Source organism: Symphalangus syndactylus, chromosome 14, assembly GCF_028878055.3.
Source record: "Symphalangus syndactylus isolate Jambi chromosome 14, NHGRI_mSymSyn1-v2.1_pri, whole genome shotgun sequence".
NCBI lineage: Eukaryota > Metazoa > Chordata > Mammalia > Primates > Hylobatidae > Symphalangus > Symphalangus syndactylus.
In genome coordinates this window covers 54,752,682-54,774,088 of record NC_072436.2, presented here as the reverse complement: position 1 = coordinate 54,774,088, position 21,407 = coordinate 54,752,682, and the positions used below count along the sequence as shown (strand labels likewise).

General features: G+C 51.0%; 1 protein-coding gene across 2 annotated transcripts in view; it reads left to right on the top strand.

The window, feature by feature from the left end:
* Positions 1–18,217, top strand: part of CNNM4 (cyclin and CBS domain divalent metal cation transport mediator 4) — a 53,189-nt gene extending 34,972 nt beyond the window's left edge. Inside the window, exons 2-8 of one of the 2 annotated variants that reach the window (XM_055241699.2) lie at positions 2,306–2,449; positions 2,807–2,941; positions 4,327–4,496; positions 4,844–4,940; positions 6,363–6,425; positions 14,915–15,096; positions 15,675–18,217. In XM_055241699.2, coding sequence (XP_055097674.1) covers positions 2,306–2,449; positions 2,807–2,941; positions 4,327–4,496; positions 4,844–4,940; positions 6,363–6,425; positions 14,915–15,096; positions 15,675–15,872 — 989 coding nt within the window. In that variant the 3' untranslated portion in view covers positions 15,873–18,217. The remainder of the gene's footprint in view (positions 1–2,305; positions 2,450–2,806; positions 2,942–4,326; positions 4,497–4,843; positions 4,941–6,362; positions 6,426–14,914; positions 15,097–15,674) is intronic. The other variant, XM_055241700.2, reaches the window with a different exon arrangement.
* Positions 18,218–21,407: the final 3,190 nt, after the last annotated feature.

Below are 21,407 nucleotides of genomic sequence, written 5' to 3'. Positions count from 1 at the left end.
AGGGTAAGTTCCTAGAAGTGGACCTTCCAAGTCCAAGGTTAGGAACCCTTGATTTTATGACATCCTGACCAACTGGCCCCCTGAAATGTTGTACCCTTGTACCTGGCCACCAACCAGATACATGTGAGGGCCTGTTTGTCTTCCCCATCCTCTGCCATAACTGGGCATTACCAGGCTTTTTAGAGGGTGCCTATCTGGAAGGGGGTACAGGTTGGGCATCCCGAATCCAAAAATCCAAAATCCTAAATGCTCCAAAATCCAAAACTTTTTGAGTACCAACATGATGCTCAAAAGAAATGCTCATTGGAGCATTTTGTAGTTCAGATTTTCAGATTTGGGATGCTCAATGGCGTGTATTCTGCAAATATTCCAAAATCCAAAAAAATCTGAAATCCGAAACACTTCTGGTTCCCAGTGAGGAATAAGGGATACTCAGCCTGTGAAAGCTGCCTTGCTTTAATTCCCATCCCCATGTGGTGACATTGTTTAGCTAGATGCCCAGGCCCTTCCAGGCACTGTCTTTCTTGAGGGCACTCCTGTATGGACAGCCTCCAGCAGGCACAGAGGCCTGGGGGCGGACCCCAGGGTCCCGGCCTGGCCCGCTGCCGCCCTGCTGGAGGGCCTCACAGATCTCTTGAACTTGTTGGCTCATCTCTAGGAAGATACTGGGGTATTTTCAATCGAGTCCAGCCATGGCTCTGTCTAGCAAGGCTCTAAATGTTTTTTGACCAGAACCTGTGGTGGGAAATACATATATCATAGCCCCTGGCATGTGTGTGAAAAACTTTCACAATGCAGTACTCCCCCCCATCACATGGGGTGTATTGTGAGAATTTTTACTTTAGTCATGAGACCTTGCATTCTCTCTGCTCTCCCTGAGAGGCCCTTAGAAGTTCTGAACAGCCCATCTTGGGCTGGGGGATATTCTGTGGCCTTAAAGACCTGGAAAACATCCTCCACCAAGGGTATTTAGGATGAGTTCTTTAGTCCCTAGAGCGAGGCCCTTGGATTGTGAAGGGGAAGCTGTGCAGAAGACCCTGACCTGACCTTCCCAGATTTCCAGGGGCCTTTCTTCCTAGGCTGCTCCAAACCTGTGTTCCTGCGAGTGGGGCACGGCACACAGGACTCATTCTGCCTAGACTGTGGACCTAGCCCTTCTTGGCTGGCCCCTCTTGCCACTCACTGGGGCTGGGGCCATAAGAGCAGGGTGTGGCCTTCAAAAAGAGGTCTGGGAAGACCCACCACCCCACAGGGTTTCTGTGGAGGGTCCTGCCCCACCCCAGCCTCCTTCCCTCACTTTGGGTTGAGGGGGTGGCCCCTCTCTAATTGTAGTCTCTGCCCCACCTAATCACAGTGCTCAGCCTCTCTGTGCCCTTGTCAGTTTGGGTCTTTCCCCTCCCCTAGAGTCCCAGAAGCCCCTGATAAGTGATACCAGGCAGGGTCTTTTTTTTTTTTTGAGACAGAGTCTCGCTCTGTTGCCCAGGCTGGAGTGCAGTGGCATGATCTCGGCCCACTGCAACCTCTGCCTCCCGGGTTCAAGCAACTCTCCTGCCTCAGCCTCCCGAGTAGCTGGGACTACAGGTGTGTACTACCACACCTGGCTAATTTTTGTATTTTTAGTAGAGATGGGGTTTTACCGTGTTGGCCAGTCTGGTCTCAAACTCCTGGCCTCAAGCAATCTGCCCGCTTCAGCCCCTCCAAGGTGCTGGGATTACAGGTGTGAGCCACTGCTCCCAGCATTGCCATTTTTATCCGATTTAAACAAGTAGTCCTGGCCTGGCATGGTGGATCGTGCCTCTATTCCCAGCACTTTGGGAGGCTGAGACGGGAGGACTGCTTGAGCCTAGGAGTTTGAGACCAGCTTGAGCAACATAGCAAGATCCATCTCTACAAAAAATAAAAGAGTTAGCCAGGCATGGTGGAGCACACCTGTGGTCTCAGCTACTCGGGAGGCTGAGGTGGGAGGCTCTCTTGAGCCCAGAAGTTGGAGGCTGCAATGAGCTATGATTGCGCCACTGCACTCCAGCCTGGGTAACAGAGCTAGACCCTGTCCTTCCCCCACGAAAAAAGAGAAAAACAAAAAAGCGGTCCTTAACAACATGCTTTTAAAAATTACTTTTAGTTTTCCTTTTCATAAAAGCAATGTCTGTTTGCAGTAGAAACGTCAGGAAAGATGGAAAAGATAAAAACCACCATGACCCCATCCTGGTGACTTATGACCCTAGGTCTAGAGTTAATGTTTTGGTTGAGGGAGTCTCATGACTGGCCTCTGGGCTCTTGTCTGACCTGCTGCATTGTCCCACAGGGAAGTCCCACCTGGCCATCGTGCAGAAGGTAAACAACGAGGGTGAGGGTGACCCCTTCTACGAGGTCCTGGGCCTGGTCACCCTGGAGGACGTGATCGAGGAGATCATCAAATCAGAGATCTTGGACGAGTCCGACATGTACAGTGAGTCCAGCCTTCCACAGGGCCCAGGACCCCTTTCCTGCTTGGATTGAAACCTGGTGTCCCTAGCTGGAAGGGCCATAGTGCAGGGACACAGGAGGCCTAGCATCCGGAGGCCCAGTGGCCAGGTGCCCTGCACTGGCCAAGGTGAGCAGGGAGCAGGTTGCTGAGAGCAGTGCCCGGAGGCTGCCTTCACCCTCGGCCTCTGTGCCTTGGCGTCAGCCCAGGACCCTGCCAGCCAGAGCCTGCTGTTCCTGCATGGGACTAGGGGCTGGAGAGCTGGAGCTGCGGGGCGGGTTCCAGTCTCTTCCTGAGTCCTCAGGGGTCTGTGTTCTCAATTCCATGCTCTTCTTCCGGCAGCTGACAACCGAAGCCGGAAGCGGGTGTCTGAGAAGAACAAGCGTGACTTCTCTGCCTTCAAGGATGCAGACAATGAGCTCAAAGTGAAAATCTCCCCGCAGCTCCTCCTGGCCGCTCATCGCTTCCTAGCCACAGGTAGCGTGAGGAGGACCTTCCGGTCTTGATGGAAATATGGTCACAGGGGGAGAAGTCCTGGGTTTCTGGCTACTTTCCCCCCATAGGACAAGGGCTGCAGCAGGTGAGGGGTGCAGAGACAACACACCCACCCCTGGAAGGGGCCAGGTGTCTGCTCCACCCATGGGGATCTCCCTGCGATTCATTTGCCATTAATGGGCGGCTACTGCAAACTTCTAGGAAGCATCCCAGTTACTATATTTAATAGTTTGGGAAATAATGACTAGGCACTATGGCTCACACCTGTAATCCCAGCACTTTGGGAGGCCAAGGCAGGAGGATTGCATGAGCCCACAAGTTCGAGACCAGCCTGAGCAACATGGTGAGACCCCATCTCTACAAAAAATACAAAAGCCAGGCATGGTAGTGCCCTCCTGTAGTCCCAGCTACTTGGGAGGCTGTGAGGTGGGACAGTTGCATGCCTGTGGTCCCAGCTACTCAGGAGGCTGATGTGGGAGGACCACATGAGCCCAGGAGTTTGAAGCTGCAGTAAGTTGTGAATGCACCACTGCACTTAGCCTGGGCCACAGAACAAGATTCTGTCTCAAAAACAACAAAAAAGAAAATAACCACTGAGGTGGGCCCCTAGGCTGGCCAGGCCCATCAGGGCTTGTGGAATGGGAAGGAGAAGGGACCCTTCCCCTTCTGCAGGCCTGCTGGGTGTGGCTGGACCCCTCGCGTGCTCACCCACTCTGAGGAGCTTGCATCCAGCTCTGCTCTTATCCCTCTGGCCCTCCCCTCTGCAGACGTGTGCTGGTTCCTGCAGGAATTCACCTCTAGTTCAGAGACATTTCTCTCTTTTCAGCCCTGATTCAAAGCTCCATTGGGGACTTGGGTGACAGGTTCTGCTCTTCCCACTCTGTCTCCCTCTCCCCCCCGGCCCAATTCATCTTCCTTCCCACCCCTTACTTGCTAAAGGGGTGGTAATTCCCTCTCCATTATTTTTCCTGTGGAATATTGATGTTGATGCTATAATTATAGTCACATATACTAAGTGCTGTCCATCTGCTATCCCATTCGCCCTCACAACCACCCTGTGAAGCTTTTACCCTTGTATTACAGATGAGGAAACTGAGATGCGGGTTAAGTAATTTGCCCAAGGTCACGTGCTGTTCTTGCAGGAGCCACTGCTCAAGCCCAGGCAGGCAGGCAGCCTTGGATCCAACCAGTCAGAAGCCAAGCGTGCTCCCTCCCCAGGGAGATGCAGAACCGAGGGCCAGCTGAGCAGGGCGGGAGTCATCTGAGCACAGCGTGGCTGCTGTGGTTGGGGTGGAGGCACAGCAGCGATCGAGCTTTAGGGCCACCCGGCCAGCCCCGTGTGAGGTCTCTTCTCTCTCCTCCTACAGAGGTCCCCCAGTTTAGCCCCTCCCTGATATCAGAGAAGATCCTGCTGCGGCTACTCAAGTACCCAGATGTCATTCAGGAACTCAAGTTTGACGAGCACAATAAGTACTACGCCCGCCATTACCTGTACACCCGAAATAAGCCGGCCGACTACTTCATCCTCATCTTGCAGGTGAGCCCGCTCAGCCCTGGGCCTGCCACCTGCTCCCCCTGGCACTGCCACCTGCTCCCCCTGGCACTGCAGCACCCCCCAGGCCCTCTTTCCCACCTGCTGTGGAGGTGCATGGCTTCCCGGCCTGGGGAGCCTGCTGCCTGCCCTCGAGCCCCGCCTGCCCCACGTGGCCATCCTCTCCCTGAGAGGCCACCCTTGATCTCATAGGTCAGGCCCCTGAGCTCTCCAGGGCTCCAGTACCGGCCCTTCCTCCTGCCCCACCGTCCCTTGTTCCTCACTCCCCATCCTGCCTCATCCTTTGTTTCCTCCCTCACTCTGTCTCTAACTTCAGCCCTGTGTTTTTTCAGGGGAAGGTGGAGGTGGAGGCAGGGAAGGAGAACATGAAGTTTGAGACAGGCGCCTTCTCCTACTATGGGACTATGGCCCTGAACTCGGTCCCCTCCGGTGAGTTGTTGGGCATGGTCTTTGCTGCCCTCTGGACCCCCTGCAGCTGGGGAGCCATGGACCGACACCAGAACTGAGCATGGGCCTGAGAGCTCATAGCCAGCTGGCTGGGGCAGAGGGAGGCTGGTGAGGCGGGAGCCGCCAGGGCCCGGAGCGGGTGGTGTGGAAGAGCAGAGGGAGCTGCCCCTTTGGATGGGGTCCAGAAGCTAGAGGGGAAAAGAGGAGTGAGGGATTTTAGCGTAAAGGCCTGGAGGCAGCGGAGGGCATGTCCAGAGGTTGTGAGGAGACCAGCCTGCCTGGGGAGGAAGCCTGTGGGGAGGAAGGCCCAGGGCCCTGCTCCTGAGGACAGGAGGGGAGTCTGAGCGTCCTAAGTGCCTGGGGTCAGCAGCCAGGCCAGGGCCTGTTTGCCAGGGCAGGCTGCAGATGGGTTTGGCTTTTTGGAGGATGTGGCTACTGGGTTTTGGTTAGAGGTAAGCTCCGATGGAATAAAGGGCCTTGGGGACAGACAGAAGGGAGACTGGGCACCCTCCGAGAGGGGTTATGGAAGGTCCGGGGATGCACCGCTCTGGCCGCCCCAGTACCGTCTCCTGTGCTGAGTGGCTCAGGCTTTCCCCACAGAGCCCCACAGACAAGGCCCCGCAGGCCCAGGTCTCGCCAGCTCATCTCCTCGCTCCTCTCTAGCTTTCGGTCCTGGGGCGAGGTTGCTGCAGGATAGAGAAAGTCCACTTTGGTGCTGGAGAACAGGCCACGCCAGTGGGGTACGTGCTGCAGCTCCCAGAGAACCTCTGTGCTGTGCCTCTCACTGTCCTTTGACAAAAAGGACCCCGAGGGGGAATGGGGGTAGGGCACCCATGAATATTGACACCCAGCTCGGCTTATCCACCATGTCCTCGGCCCCTCCATCAGATGAGTGGGGCATGGCAGGCTCCCTGGGCAGGGGACAGACAGGGCCCCAGAGTAGGGCTCTGAGCAGGTTAACCCTGCCAGATGCCTCAGGCCTGGGGACGACTTCCTGTGCCTCCAAGAGCAGCTGTTCTCTGTTCAGTTTGAGGAAATCTCATTCAGAAGGGCCGGCAGGCACGGGAGACTCTTCCCCCAGGCACTGTTTGTGCAGTGAAGCCTCAGAGGCCCTGGTCAGGGCCCAGGCTCTGTCTGTCGACCCACAGTCTCTCCGTTCCCACTTGGTGTAGCCAGAAGGGAGGGGAGATGACTGGGCACACTCAGCCAGCTTCTGCCCGTCTCTGCACAGGGCTCATCTCTGTGCCCTGAGCACCCTTCCCAGCAGAGCCATGTCCCTTTCTTCACTGGGCCCGTCTCTGCCCAAAGCAACCTGGCCCCGTCAGGTCTGCCTCTGTCCTGTGCCTGTGGTTCCGTGTCCTGTCTCCTGACTGCGCCCATCACTGACCTTCTCTTTTGCTCCAGTGCCTTCAGTCCAGGTCGGGTGTCCGCCTGGCAATCGGAACTCCCTGCTCTGCTGGCTCACAGGTAACGTGGCATGGCTGAGGGTCACGCTGCCACCTGCTGCCTGTGCCTGCACACTGCAGCTGCATTAACCTCCCCACAGAGACCCGGGTGCCCGCCTGCTCAATGTGGGCCGCCAGACCTCAGTGGCTCTGCTTGGCTGGGGCCCAATTTCTGGGCAGCTTTGCTGCCTCAGCTCTAGTAGGGACCCCCAAAGATCTCTTAGTCCTTGAGATCACACACTCATAGACACATACACACAGAGACACACAGAGAGATACACATACAGGTACACATAGCCATAGACACACGCAGAGACACACACAGTGAGATACCACACACACAGAGACCACACACAGAGAGACCACACACACACACAGAGACCACACACGCAGAGAGACCACACACACACACACAGAGACCATACAGGCCACACACGCAGAGAGACCACACACGCAGAGAGAGACCACACACACACACAGAGACCACACACACACAGAGACCATACACGCAGAGAGACCACATGCAGAGAGACCACACACACAACCACACACACAACCACACACACACAGAGACCACACACACAGACCACACACACACAGAGACCACACAGAGAGACCACACACACAGAGAGATACCACACACACAGAGACCACACACACACAGAGACCACACACACAGACCCCACACACACACAGAGAACACACACAGACCACACACACACAGAGACCACACACACACAGAGATACCACACACACAGAGACCACACACACAGAGAGACCACACACAGACCACACACACACAGAGATACCACACACACACAGAGACCACACACACAGAGAGACCACACACACACAGAGAGACCACACACACAGAGACCACACACAGAGACCACACACACAGAGACCACACACAGAGACCACACACACACAGACCACGCACACACAGAGATACCACACACACAGAGACCACACACACACAGAGACTACACACACAGAGAGACTACACACACACACAGAGAGGCCACACACACACACAGGCCACACACAGAGAGGCCACACACACACACACAGGCCACACACAGAGACCACACACAGAGACCACACACGCAGAGAGGTCACACACACAGAGATACCACACACACAGAGAGACCACACACACACAGAGATACCACACACACAGACCACACACACAGAGACCACACACATACAGAGACCACACACACAGAGAGAACACACACACAGACCACACACACAGACCACACACAGACCACACACACAGAGAGACCACACACACACAGAGATACCACACACACAGACCACACACACAGAGACCACACACATACAGAGACCACACACACAGAGAGAACACACACACAGACCACACACACAGACCACACACAGACCACACACACAGAGAGACCACACACACACAGAAATACCATACACACACACAGACCACACACACACAGAAATACCATACACACACACAGACCACACACACACAGAGACCACACATAGACCATACACACAGAGAGAGACCACACACACACAGAGACCACACACAGAGACCACACACACAGAGATACCACACACACAGACCACACACATGCAGAGAGACCACACACACACAGAGACCACACACGCAGAGAGAGACTACACACGCAGAGAGGCCACACACGCAAAGAGAGGCCACACACACACACAGGCCACACACAGAGGCCACACACGCAGAGACCACACTCAGAGAGAGGCCACACACACACAGAGAGGCCACAGAGAGAGGCCACACACAGAGAGAGGCCACACACGCAGAGACCACACTCAGAGAGAGGCCACACACGCAGATAGAGACCACCCACGCTGAGAGAGGTCACATATGGAGAGACCACACATAGAGAGAGGCCACATATGCACAGAGAGGCCACACAAAGAGGCCACACACAGAGAGAGACCACACACAGAGAGAGACCACACATGCAGAGAGAGGCCACACATGCAGAGAGAGGCCACACACATGGAGAGACCACATGCAGAGAGAGGCCACACACATGGAGAGACCACATGCAGAGAGAGGCCACACAAACACAGAGGCCACACACACACACAGAGGCCACACACACACACAGAGGCCACACACAGAGAGAGGCCACACACAGAGAGACCACACACACAGAGAGACACAGATACATACATCCATAGACACATACACACAGAGACACACATGGATACACATACCCAGAGAGACACACAGAGATACCACACAGATACCACACACACAGACATACACCCATAGACACACACAGACACAGAGATACTACAGACACCCATAGACAGAGATACCACACACAGAAACACACACGCAGATATACCCATAGACACAGATGCCACAGAGGCATACACAGAGAAACACACACCCGTAGACACACCAGGATACACATACACACACAGATACACCACTCATAGGCACACAAACACACACCCATAGGCACACACACAAAGAGACACACACAGATACACACACCCATAGACACACACAGACACACACAGAAACACCCACCCATAGGCACACACACAGACACACACAGATACACATCCATAGACACACACACAGACACACATACATACAGGTATATATACACAGATACACCCAGAGACACACAAACACAGAGACACACAGATACCACACACAGATACACACCCATAGACACACACACACACACACAGAGATACCACACACCGAAACACACATCCATAGACACATACACACAGAAACACACCCACAGACACACACATGCACACACAGAGGATAGGCTGGGAGTAGAAGGTTGCTCCTGGCCCAGCCAAGTGAGCACCGGCCAGCCTGCTGCCCTCCATGGCCAAGAGGAGATGCACCCCAGCGGGTATGCACCTCCTGCTCCAGGCCACCCACACACCGTGGCAGGGTGACTTGTCATCTCATCAGCTTTCTCTAAAAGACTTTCCAATTTTCTTCACAAGCTTTGCTTCCCGTTCAGCTGCTGGCCCGGTAGGCAACTGCGAGGCCCCGAGGGGCATGGCCCCGGGTCAGACTGCCCACTCAAGAGCCACCTCCACAGTTGCTGGCTAAACGATAGTCTTTGTCTCTGCTTTCCCCTCTGCGAAATGGGAACAATGCGTGTACCCCCTTCATAAGAGTTATCAGGAGAGTACGTGAGAGAATTCATGTAAAATGTTGAGTTAGAGCTCAATTATTATTACTTCTGTTTTTTCCTGATTACAATGAAAATGTGGTGTTCCAACCAGAAAGGCTTTCAGGAAAGGCCAGTGCCATATGCTGCTTCTGGCCTTGGATGTGTCATGCTCCTGATGCCTGTCCGGGGAGTCGGTGGGAATAGGGTCAGACTCATTCAGCTCGAGGCTTGCTGGGATTCCCGTGTGCAATCAGGCCGCAGAGGGCACAGGACGGTGCCGGTCTCGTCAGGTGTGGCCTGTGCCCATCAGGAGCAGCACCAGCATCTCTCACCTCCTCACACCCCAACTGCCCTAAAAACCCGTCACTGCAGCACAGGGATTTCCATGTTTACATTTGTACAGCTGGGCCTTCTTCCATCTGAACTGTTCCAAGGTATACTCTGCTATTTTGACCCTCTGTTTAATAAATAAATAAGTAGATGAAAAGGTGACTTAGAAGCAGTTATTCCCTGTCCCTTTCAAACCTCCCCAGTGTGACCTCAGCCTCCCTCCCCTCCTCTGGGCTCGCTCTGGTTTCATGGACGGCCGGGAGGTGATGCACCCGTGGTTTGAATCCTGAGAGCAGGTGTGCCCTCATTGATTAATTCTCTGCTTTACGCTTTATGCATATTCATGGGGGTCTTTATTATAAACAATACCATGATACAAACTTTTTTACGCAAAAAAGCAAAAAACTTTCCCTGTGTTTAAGGTTATGTCCTTAGGATATCCTTTCAACAATAAAATTACCAGGTCAAAACCTTGCAGTTTTTGTTTTATTTATTTTTTGCTTTACTCATAAAAATAAGGTAACTTATTGGGAAAATAGAAAAAAGTCTTGAAAAAATAAAAAGCATCATAATTTCATCACTCAGAGACAAAATGGATTTTGGTGAATTTTTTCTAGGACCTCTGTTTTTTTGTTTGTTTGTTTTAAGAGACACGTTCTTTCTCTGTCACCCAGGCTGGAGAGCAGTGGTGCAATCATAGCTCACTGCAGCCTGAACCTCATGGGCTCAAGCAACCCTCCCACCTCAGCCTCCCAAGTAGCTGGGACTACAGGCAGGTGCCACCATGCTGGGCAATTTTTTTTTTAACTTTTTGTAGAGATGGGGGTCTCACTATGTTGTCCAGACTGGTCTCAAACTCCTAGACTCCCCCCACCTCAGCCTCTCAAAGCACTAGGATTACAGGCATGAACCACTGCACCTGGCTGGACCTCTAATCTTAATAGGTCACGTCACTAATTTTTTTTTTTTTTTTTGAGATGGAGTCTTGCTGCAACACCCAGGCTGGAGTGCAGTGATGTGATCTTGGCTCCCTGCAACCTCCACTTCCCGGGTTCAAGTGATTCTTCTGCCTCAGCTTCCCAAGTAGCTGGGACTACAGGTGTGCGCCACCACCCCCGGCTAAGTTTTTTTTTTTTTTTTGATATGGAGTCTTGGCCCTGTCACCTAGGGTGGAGTGCAATGGCGCGATTTCGGCTCACTGCAACCTCCACCTCCCAGGTTCAAGTGACTTTCCTGCCTCAGCCTCTCGAGTAGCTGGGATTACAGGCATGCACCACCACCCCTGGCTAATTTTTTGTATCTTTAGTAGAGATGGGGTTTCACCATGTTGGCCAGGCTGGTCTTGAACTGACCTCGTGATCCACCCGCCTCGGCCTCCCAGCATGCTGGGATTACAGGCGTGAGCCACCGTGCCTGGCCAAATTTTGTATTTTTAGTAGAGACAGGGTTTTGCCATATTGGCCAGGCTGGTCTTGAACTCCTGATGTTAGGTGATCCGCCTGCCTCGGCCTCCCAAAGTGCTGGGATTACAGGTGTGAGCCACCAACCACACTCTGCCCATGTCACTAATTTGTGTTGGTTTTAAATTCAGTCTCTTGGCCAGGCTTGGTGGCTCATTCCTGTAATCCTAGCACTTTGGGAGGCTGAGACAGGAGGATTGCTTGAGCCCAGGAGTTTTGAGACCAGTCTAGGTAACTTAGTAAGACCCTTTAAAAAATAATAATAATATGGGGTGGGGGGAGGGGGGAGGGATAGCATTAGGAGATATACCTAATGCTAAATGACGAGTTAATGGGTGCAGCACACCAACATGGCACATGGATACATATGTAACAAACCTGCACATTGTGCACATGTACCCTAAAACTTAAAGTATAATAATAATAAAATAAAAAAATTAAAAAATAATAATAATAAAATAAATTCAGTTTAAAAAGAAAATCAATTGTTTATTTTAAAAATAAAATTCAGTTCCTGTTTCTAGAGCGTTAGGAAGCATTAATTAAAAGCATTCCATCATTCAGATAGCTATGTGAAGTATTAAGTAATACCCCTAGTATTTCTGCTTTTCCTAGAACTTAATCGGAGATGTTACTCATTAGATACTTGCCCTTGATCCTCTAATGATCCTCTAAAATATTTCCTGTTCCTGCATGAGAATACCACAACCTCATCATAGAATGGCCAGTTTCCTGAGACACTATAAACTATAAACTACAAACTAGGAAACTAGTTTCCTAGTTTTATAAATAAAAACCAAAGCTTTACTTAAGCACAAAGATAGAGTATTACTCATTCTCTATTGTTATACCCTGGCTCCTTTTCAGTTTTATGAAAATAATTAGATGTTTTAGGAGCATGAAATTACTAGCTTTCCAGCTAAAATGTTCTCAAATCTACAAAATACAGAGCTACATAAACATGAAACCACTTTTGATAACGTCAGTCATAAAGACTTGGACTCAGACTTCTCTTTTTTTTTAAATTTAATTAGATCTTGGGTTCAGAGTTGAATTAATCATTATCCTCAGTTCATGACGCACTAAGACCTTACCAGGTCCCTCTTTTGTCTCATTTAATTTTTATTTTCCCCTTTGTTCTTCATCTCTTCTTCCTTCCCTAGCTATCCAACACACACACACACACACACACACGCACGCACGCACGCACGCTTGCACGCATGCACGCACTTAGTTAAAAATTGTATTGGTCATTGAGTCACTAGATTCAGTATGTTTGTTCTCTTCACTTGGCAATTTGTTAGAATGGCTAACTTAGTAACTTAATAGTTAAATAAGCAAATCAGCTTAGTCCGCTTCCTGTTTAAAACGATCCTGCACGCCTTCACAATTAACTTCTTTGTGCATTTCATGGTTTCCTAAGTGTTCTCAAAAACAAGTTAATGATATACAGTAACGTATATCATTTGAAAAAGCAGTTTCTTTTTCGAAATAAGAAGCCCATTCTTCCTTATTCAAGATTGTTACAACTCTTATTCGAGATTGGAGATTGTTACAACTCTGCCTCATGAGAGGGGAGAAGCTGGGCCGGGCGCCATGGCTCACGCCTGTAATCCCAGCACTTTGGGAGGCCGAGGCGGGCGGATCACAAGGTCAGGAGATCGAGACCATCCTGGCTAACACGGTGAAACCCTGTCTCTACTAAAAATACAAAAAATTAGCTGGGCGTGGTGGCGGGCACCTGCAGTCCCAGCTACTGGGGAGGCTGAGGCAGGAGAATGGCGTGAACCCAGGAGGCGGAGCTTGCAGTGAGCCGAGATCCCGCCACGGCACTCCAGCCTGGGGGACAGAGCGAGACTCTGTCTCAAAAAAAAAAAAGAAAAAAGAAAAGAAAAAAAAAAGAAAAGAGAGGGGAGAAGCGCCTGTCACCCTGACCCGCCCCGGCCAGGCTGGCTGGGTTGCAGGTGGAAGTGGGTAGGACTGTGTTTCATGCTGAGTAGGTTATGTGCAAAACACACTTTTGACTCCATAAAAGCATTTTCTTTTTTAGGGGCTCGGTGGGTGGACATAGTGTAGCGGTACAATCTCGGCTCCTTACAATCTCCGCCTCCCAGGCTCAGGTGACCCTCCCACCTCAGCCACCCAAGGAGCTGGGGCCACAGGCAAGAGCCACCACGCCTGGCTAATTTTTGTATTTTTTGTAGAGATGCGGTTTTGCTGTGTTGCCTAGGCTGGTGTTGAACTCGGGCTCAAGCAATCTGCCCACATCGGCCTCCTAAGGTGCTTACAGGTGTGAGCCACCTCGCCCAGCCCCCGATAAGAGCATTTTAAGAGGTGACAGGGCTGGCAGGGTGTAGTGGCTCACACTTGTCTGTAATCCTAGCACTTTGTGAGGTTGAGGCAGGCGGATCACCGGCAGTCATAAGATCGAGACCGTCCTGGCTAACACAGTGAAACCCCGTCTCTACTAAAAAAAAAAAAAAAAAAAAAAAAAATTAGCCAGGCATGGTGGAATGCACCTGGGCGACAGAGCGAGATTCCATCTCAAAAAAAAAAAAAAAAAAGAAAAAAAAAATTATCCGGGCGTGGTGTTGGGCGCCTGTAATCCCAGCTACTCAGGAGGCTGAGGCAGCAGAATTGCTTAAACCTGGGAGGCGGAGGTTGCAGTGAGCCAAAATCATGCCACTGCACTCCAGCCTGGGTGACAGAGTGAGACTCTGTCTCCAAAAAAAAGGTGTGACGGGGCATATTATGTGTGGGGTGTGTATTCACAGTGAGAGAGTGCAAACTATACATTCTTCCTTTTAATGCATATTTTTTATTTAAAAGTGTGCAGTTTATGTCACTTGATATAAGCTGGTATTGAGACAAGGATGGCAGTTTGCTTGTTTGTTTTGAGACAGAGTCTCGCTCTGTCACCCAAGCTGGAGTGCAGTGGTGTGAGCTTGGCTCACTGCAACATCCACCTCCCAGGTTCAAGCAATTCTCCTGCCTCAGCCTCCCAAGTAGCTGGGATTACAGGTGTTTGCCACCACACTTGGCTAATTTCTGTATTTTTAGTAGAGAGGGGGTTTCACCATGTTGGCCAGCCTGGTCTCCAACTCTGACCTCAGGTCATCCTCCTGCCTCGGCCTCCCAAAGTGCTGGGATTACAAATGTGAACCACTGTGCCCAGCCTAAGGATGGCAGTTTGCCTGTCCTGCTAGGATGATCATTGTGTTGCCCTTGACTGATTGGTTGTTGTGGGAAACGAGAGATTTTGTAGTCATAAACTTTCTGAGTCTGTGGTTTTTATTTTCTGTTTGGTTGATTTGTTTTGGTAGACTTTTTAATACTTGTTGCACAATAGTTCTAAACAAACTAACTCATTTGCTTTAACGAAGTCAGACCTTATGCAGTCAGACCTTCTACATGCTTCTGTTTGTCCCTAAGAATGACTTCCTGTTCCTGGGTGGGGTGTCCCTGGGCTTCCATGGGATGAGGTGAGACAGGAGGGTGAGAGTGGGCATCGGAGTTGGCCTTTGGCATGACAACCTCTGCTCTTCCTGCAGACCGTTCCCCAGTCCACCCCACCCCACTCAGCCGCTCAGCCTCCCTCAGTTACCCAGACCGCACAGACGTCTCGACTGCATCAACCTTGGCAGGCAGCAGCAACCAGTTCGGCAGCTCTGTCCTGGGCCAGTACATCTCTGACTTCAGCGTCCGGGCACTCGTGGACTTGCAGTACATCAAGGTGAGTGCCCCACCGCCCTGTCTGGGCAGTGCCATCTTCTGCTCAGGAATCGGCTACTTCTTTCATCCACCAAACCCAGCATGGTGGGCCCAAACCCGAGATGCCTTTTTCTTCTGGAGACAGGGTCTTGCTCTGTCGCCCAGGCTGGAATGCAGTGGTGTGATCATAGCCCACTTCAGCCTTGAACTCTTGGGCCCAAGGATTCATCCCACCTCAGCCTCCTGAGTAGCTGGGACTACAGGTGTGCATGTGGCTTCGGGTTTTTTTTTTTTTTTCCCTTTACAGAGATGGGGTCTCACTGTGTTGCCTAGGTTGGCTTGAGACACCTGGGCTCAAGCGATCTGCCCACCTCAGCCTCCCGAAGTGCTGGGATTACAGGTGTGAGCCACCGTGCCCAGCCCTGAGATGCTTTCTTCTCTTGTTTGTGCACCTTGTTCTTTGTAAGGGCTTCCAGAGACCCTGACTGGTCATGTTCTCTCTCAGCTCACAGCCTCAATCCTGGCCCTGTTTCTCCAGGCCTGGTGATAGGGTCTGCCTCCCAGCCCCTCTCTCCACGAACTCATCCCTTCCTCATGCAGATCACTCGGCAGCAGTACCAGAATGGGCTGCTGGCCTCGCGCATGGAGAACAGCCCTCAGTTTCCCATAGACGGGTGCACCACCCACATGGAGAACTTGGCCGAGAAGTCTGAGCTGCCGGTGGTGGACGAGACCACAACTCTTCTCAACGAGCGTAACTCCTTGCTGCACAAAGCCTCCCACGAGAGTGCCATCTGACAGGAGGGCCCGGGGCCCCCCGCCCACCCTGCGGGGGCCTCCCCAGTGGGCCCACATGAAGAGAGGGAACCTGTTAGTCCAGAAAGGATGTGGATAGATAGCCTGTTTGAAGAGCCAGGTGGCCCCCAGCCTGTGGGGGATCTGGCCTCTGACAGGGACCTCTGAGTAGCTCTGAAGTGGCACTGTCCAGCCCTGGATAGGTGGGGCAGTGGGCCAGCTACCGTGAGCAAAGGCTGTTTTTTACTGAGAGAATTTCTAAACTAGGCTCATCGCTCTTTTTTTTAAATATGATTTTGGGAAGGGAAGACAGGGTTAAGGAACTTTATTTAAAAAAAATATTTTTTTCCTAAAAACTATAAAAGAGGAAGGGTTTCTTGTCCCGGGAAGCAATGGACATAATCTGCTCCCAGCCGTGGCCTTCCAGCTTGTGTCCCTGATTCAGGGAGCTCTCCCTTCCTCCTCCTCCTCCGGAGGTGGGATCCCAGAGCCTGCCAGTGGAGGCTTATCCCTTGGGAGGAAGACAGCTCTTCACAGAAGCAAAGAACAAAATGGCATGGAGATCAGCTGCCTGGGCACCTGTGCTGTAGCTTACCTGACAATGCTGAGGCCAAGAGCTCCTGGGTAGCTGTGATTAGGGACACGATAATCCGAGCTATGGAGAGGAGCACATCTGCTGTCAACCGCTGTCCCAGAAATCTCCTAGAACTCTGCCGACAGCCTCTCCTGGTGAGTCGGGACTCAGCTGAGGACACATCCCCACCCTGCCTCCCATCTGGCCCTTTGGACAACTGGCCCTTTGTGACAGGGCTGACTCAAGTGTTAGGCAGGGTCTCAGGCCTTTGATTGCTCACCCCTGCTCCCCAGGCCCTGCCCTCACTTTTACCAAAGGTTCCCCCTCGGCGGGAGGGCATCTATGTTGGAGGTGATTTGTCTGGGTTCTTCCTTTTGGTTCCAGAAGGAACTGTCAGTCATCAGCATCTGCGTTGTTAGCAGTCAGTACCACCCCCACCCCACAATGAGAGTCAAGGCTGACTTGTTGACTGAAGCCTTTTTCCCAGACCCCTTATTTCGAATCCCCAAGCTTCAGTCCCTCTTGGGGGTGGAGACAAGAGGACATGTGGGAAGCCATGGAAGCAGGTTCTTTATGTCCTTTCCTCTGTGGCTAGCAAGGCTCACCTGGGCTTATCCACCCACTTATGGAACCTCAGAGAGGAGGGCTCCTCCTAAAGGCATGCAGCTTGCAGCCCCGCTTTCTCACACGTGTGATCTTAGCGTGAGAGGTCATCCTGCCCTTGCTGAAGTCAGTAGTACTGTACTAAGAGCTCTGCCCTCATGTGAATTCCTGCCCTGGCGCCTCTTCCCTGGGGCTGAGTCAGGCCCTGCTGCAAAACTCCAGGCTTCCCAGAGTTGGGGAGGCTGTGGGACCAAGGTCCACGTTGGTCCTTCCGCTGGGTGCAGCAGGAGCTGGGTCCTGAGAGCCTGGCAGGTGAAACTCTGCAGGCCTTCCCCCTGAGTATTATTTATTCACTCCTTTCCTCACCCCAAGTGCCCTGCTCTCCAGGTGCCTAGAGAATCCTAACTCTTAGGACCAGGGATTGTCTTGCACCAAGTATGCCTACCCCTGGCCAGTCTGAGGTCTCCTAGCCATAGAACTGACTCCTGGAAGCCTGGAGAGAAGGTGGTGACACCCATGGGTTCTCAACTGTAAGGAAAAAAGACACCAGACTTTTGTTCCCTATTGGGGGGAAGCCCTTAGTCTTCTACAGGAGCAGCTTGCTCCCAGGTCCTTTTGGAAGCTGGCAGAGCTATATTCCTGACAGCCCTGACTGCCAGGTGGAGCAAGACATTGGTGGGGGTATGTGAAGCAAAAGGGGCAGGTGCACACACCTCCACAGTGACCTCTGTGCACATGGTTACCAACTGGCTGGCGCTCCTCCTCTTCCCTGGCCCATTGATCATCCTTTCTCACAGAGGGTCATCATTATTTCCAAATATTGTTGGTCTAATGACTTCCTCTTCCCAGTGCAATTTTTCACTTCCTAGTTCAACCTCTGGTTCCTAGGATGAGCCATACCCTGGAACTGGCGCACCCACTGTGTCTTCCTCGTAAGGGAGACCTTTGCAGATGGCATCCAAATGGGTAGGCAGGTGACAGCCGCCGTATTTATTTTGCATAATATTTTAATTTGTATATTTTTGTGATTTATTTTGGTGTTACAGTTTGACTCTCGGGGAGTTTTGTTGTTATGACTCTTGTGTCTTTTGTCACAAAACAATGATAATATTTGCTAAACGATATATGGAATTTATTTTTGATTGGTAATAAAAAATATGTATAAATCCTGGTGAGTCTACAACTTGCCTGTTTGTTCTGTCAGTATTCAGTATGTTGTCGAGATAAAAGTGGCTGTGGCTGGCCGTCTCTTGTGATGGGGCAAGGGGCAATAAAGGATTCTAGGACCATTCAGCAGTGAAATGCAATCAGAAATGGAATTTCTAAATATAGTCAAGGCTGTCACAGGAGTGAGAGGGTCATGGCTGCTGGCAGACATACAGGACAGATGTGCTCAGCTGCCATAAGCATGAGTCCTGTGAAACAGATCCCATAGGGCCCTTGGCTTGTGAGTACTGGAAGGGCAGTGGGCTTCAGCAAATTGCCCCTCCTCCCTACCCATGGGACTGAAAGAAGCTTGATCCAAAACTATGAGTAATATTGTTTTATAACATGCAGCTGCCTTTTCGTCCACACTTACAGGCTAGTTGTGGTTTCAAAGTTGGAGTGTTCATCCCTTGAAGAACCTGAATTGCAGCTCTGCAGGGGACTCCTATGGTGCTGTATAGGTGCTGCAGGCTGGCTTGTGCGATTGAGTGTGCTGAGGCCAGGGCCTCCAAGCATGCAAAGTTCCATGGAGTAGACAAACTGGGGGCATCTAGGTAGGCAACAAAGAAGATAGTCCAGACAAAAGAGGTACACATGCCAACGTTTGTGTCTAGGGCAAGATTTGTAAATTATCTTCATCCATCTGTTCCACACGTTTAAGCCCCTATCGCACGCCAGGTACTACCAACCCCTCTGTGAATTTAGTGAAGAACCTTCCCACCACCCCAAGGGGGACAGTCACACACAGCTTTTCCATTTGCTGTCTCCCTGACCTGGGACACATCTCCTAAGTCTTGATAAGGCTCAGCCCTCATTTCATTTAAGCCTCAGTTCAAATGCCATCTCCTTGAGAAGGCTTCCGATTAGCCCATCTCAATCAGCATCACCCCAGCATCTGTCTCTTTATCTTGCCTTTTTCCCTCCATAGCACTTACTACCAGATATTGAAATATAGACTTGGGTATTTTCTATCCTCCTTGCGCTAGAATCTAGTCTCACAAGGGTAGGGACTTAATTTTATCCCCGCTACAGTCCCAACACTAGAACAGTACCTGGTACATTGCAGGGACTCAATGCAGGAAATACTTGTTGAATTAATAAATGAATACATGTTACAACAGGGGATATACTGGATGATATGGGGAGAGCACATAGCTCCAATAACCTTGAGCCAACCTAGTCAAGAGGGTCAAGGAAGATCACTCGGAGGGAGCAGCATATGAGCTAAGGCTTGAGAGATAAGCAGGAATTAGCCAGTGGGTTTAAAACTCAAGAATAAATATTTAGATATAACATGGAAATGTCTTGATCCAAAAGACCAGTAAGGAAAACGGCCCAGGGAGGGCCAACAATGGTCTGAAGGTCAAGTGGCTGTGTCTCCACTGATGCTAACCAGGGGTGGGGTAAAGAATGGCACAGCCACAGGAGAAGCTGGTCAAGGACTGTTGAGGCCTCTACTGCAAACGGGAAACCACTCCAGGAGCAGCTTGCGTGCCCCATACTGGATTTTTTTGTATCTTTGGGTACTGACAATTTAAATGACCACTTATGTTTTCCAAGTTTGATCCAATTGTTCTTCCACCTGAAGCTTTACTCCCAGAAAGTTAGTTACAGGTTGTTTTCCAAGGAAGCCTGAGACAAGGAAAAAGTAACATGTTAAAGGTGAGAGCTCTGTCTCTAAATCCATGGGGAGTGTTTCCTGGCTTTCCTCTGGAACTGTTCTTTGTTAATAACTTTTCAGGCACATGACTCATTTCAAGCATGTCATCTATTCTATTTCAATGTCAGTATTTTATCTTGACTTGGAGATAGAAGTGAGAACTAAAGGAGCTGAATCTATTGTAATGTTTGCACTTTTTTTTTTCTTCAGAGGCATCATGTTCCAGTGGAAAGGCCCAGTAATGTCTTTATTGCTTCTGCTGGCGGCTTACTCTTGTAATCTGCAAAAGTAAGGTAAACTCAAAGGGCACAGAACATCATCTGGATAATAAAAAACACGGAGATGCCCCATTGGCCTAGTCACAGCTCTGAGTTTACAATGCAGAAGAGACACTATTACCATCTTTTAAAAATACACTATTACCTTTTTTTTTTTTTTTTTTCAGACGAAGTCTCGCTCTGTCACCCAGGCTGGAGTGCAGTGGCGCGATCTTGGCTCACTGCAACCTCCGCCTCCCAGGTTCAAGCGATTCTCCCGCCTCAGCCTCCTCAGTAGCTGGGACTACAGGCGCCCGCCACCACGCCTGGCTAATTTTTTGTATTTTTAGTAGAGACGGGGTTTCACCGGGTTAGCCAGGATGGTCTCCATCTTCTGACCTCGTGATGTGCCCGCGTTGGCCTCCCAAAGTGCTGGGATTACAGGCATGAGCCACTGCGCCAGGCCACTATTACTTTATTTATTTTTATTTTTTTGAGACATAGTCTCATTCTGTCTCCCAGGCTGGAGTGCAGTGGCGTGGTCTCAGCTCACTGCAAGCTCCGCCTCCCGGGTTCACACCATTCTCCTGCCTCAGTCTCCCATGTAGCTGGGACTACAGACGCACGCCATCACACCCGGCTAAGTTTTTGTATTTTTAGTACAGACAGGGTTTCACCATGTTAGTCCGGATGGTCTCCATCTCTTGACCTCGTGATCCGCCCGCCTCCGCCTCCCAAAGTGCTGGAATTACAGGCGTGAGCCACTGCGCCCAGCCCACTATTACCATCTTTTAAAAAGTTTTTTACAGGCCGGGCGCGGTGGCTCACGCTTGTAATCCCAGCACTTTGGGAGGCCGAGGAGGGCGGATCACGAGGTCAGAAGGTAGAGACCACGGTGAAACCCCGTCTCTACTAAAAATACAAAAAATTAGCTGGGCGTGGTGGCCTGTAGTCCCAGCTACTCGGAGAGGCTGAGGCAGGAGAATGGCATGAACCCGGGAGGCGGAGCTTGCAGTGAGCCAAGACTGCGCCACTGCACTCCAGCCTGGGTGACAGAGCGAGACTCCGTCTCAAAAAAAAATTTTTTTTACAAAGCCTTTTCCTTTGGTCATTCACCACCAGCTTACTCATTTTTTTTGCACATTACCTTCCACACAAGTTTTACTTTGTGGCCACAATGTGCATACTTTTCTTGATTGTTACTTTCATGACATAGCAAATTGTTTCTATAGTCTTTA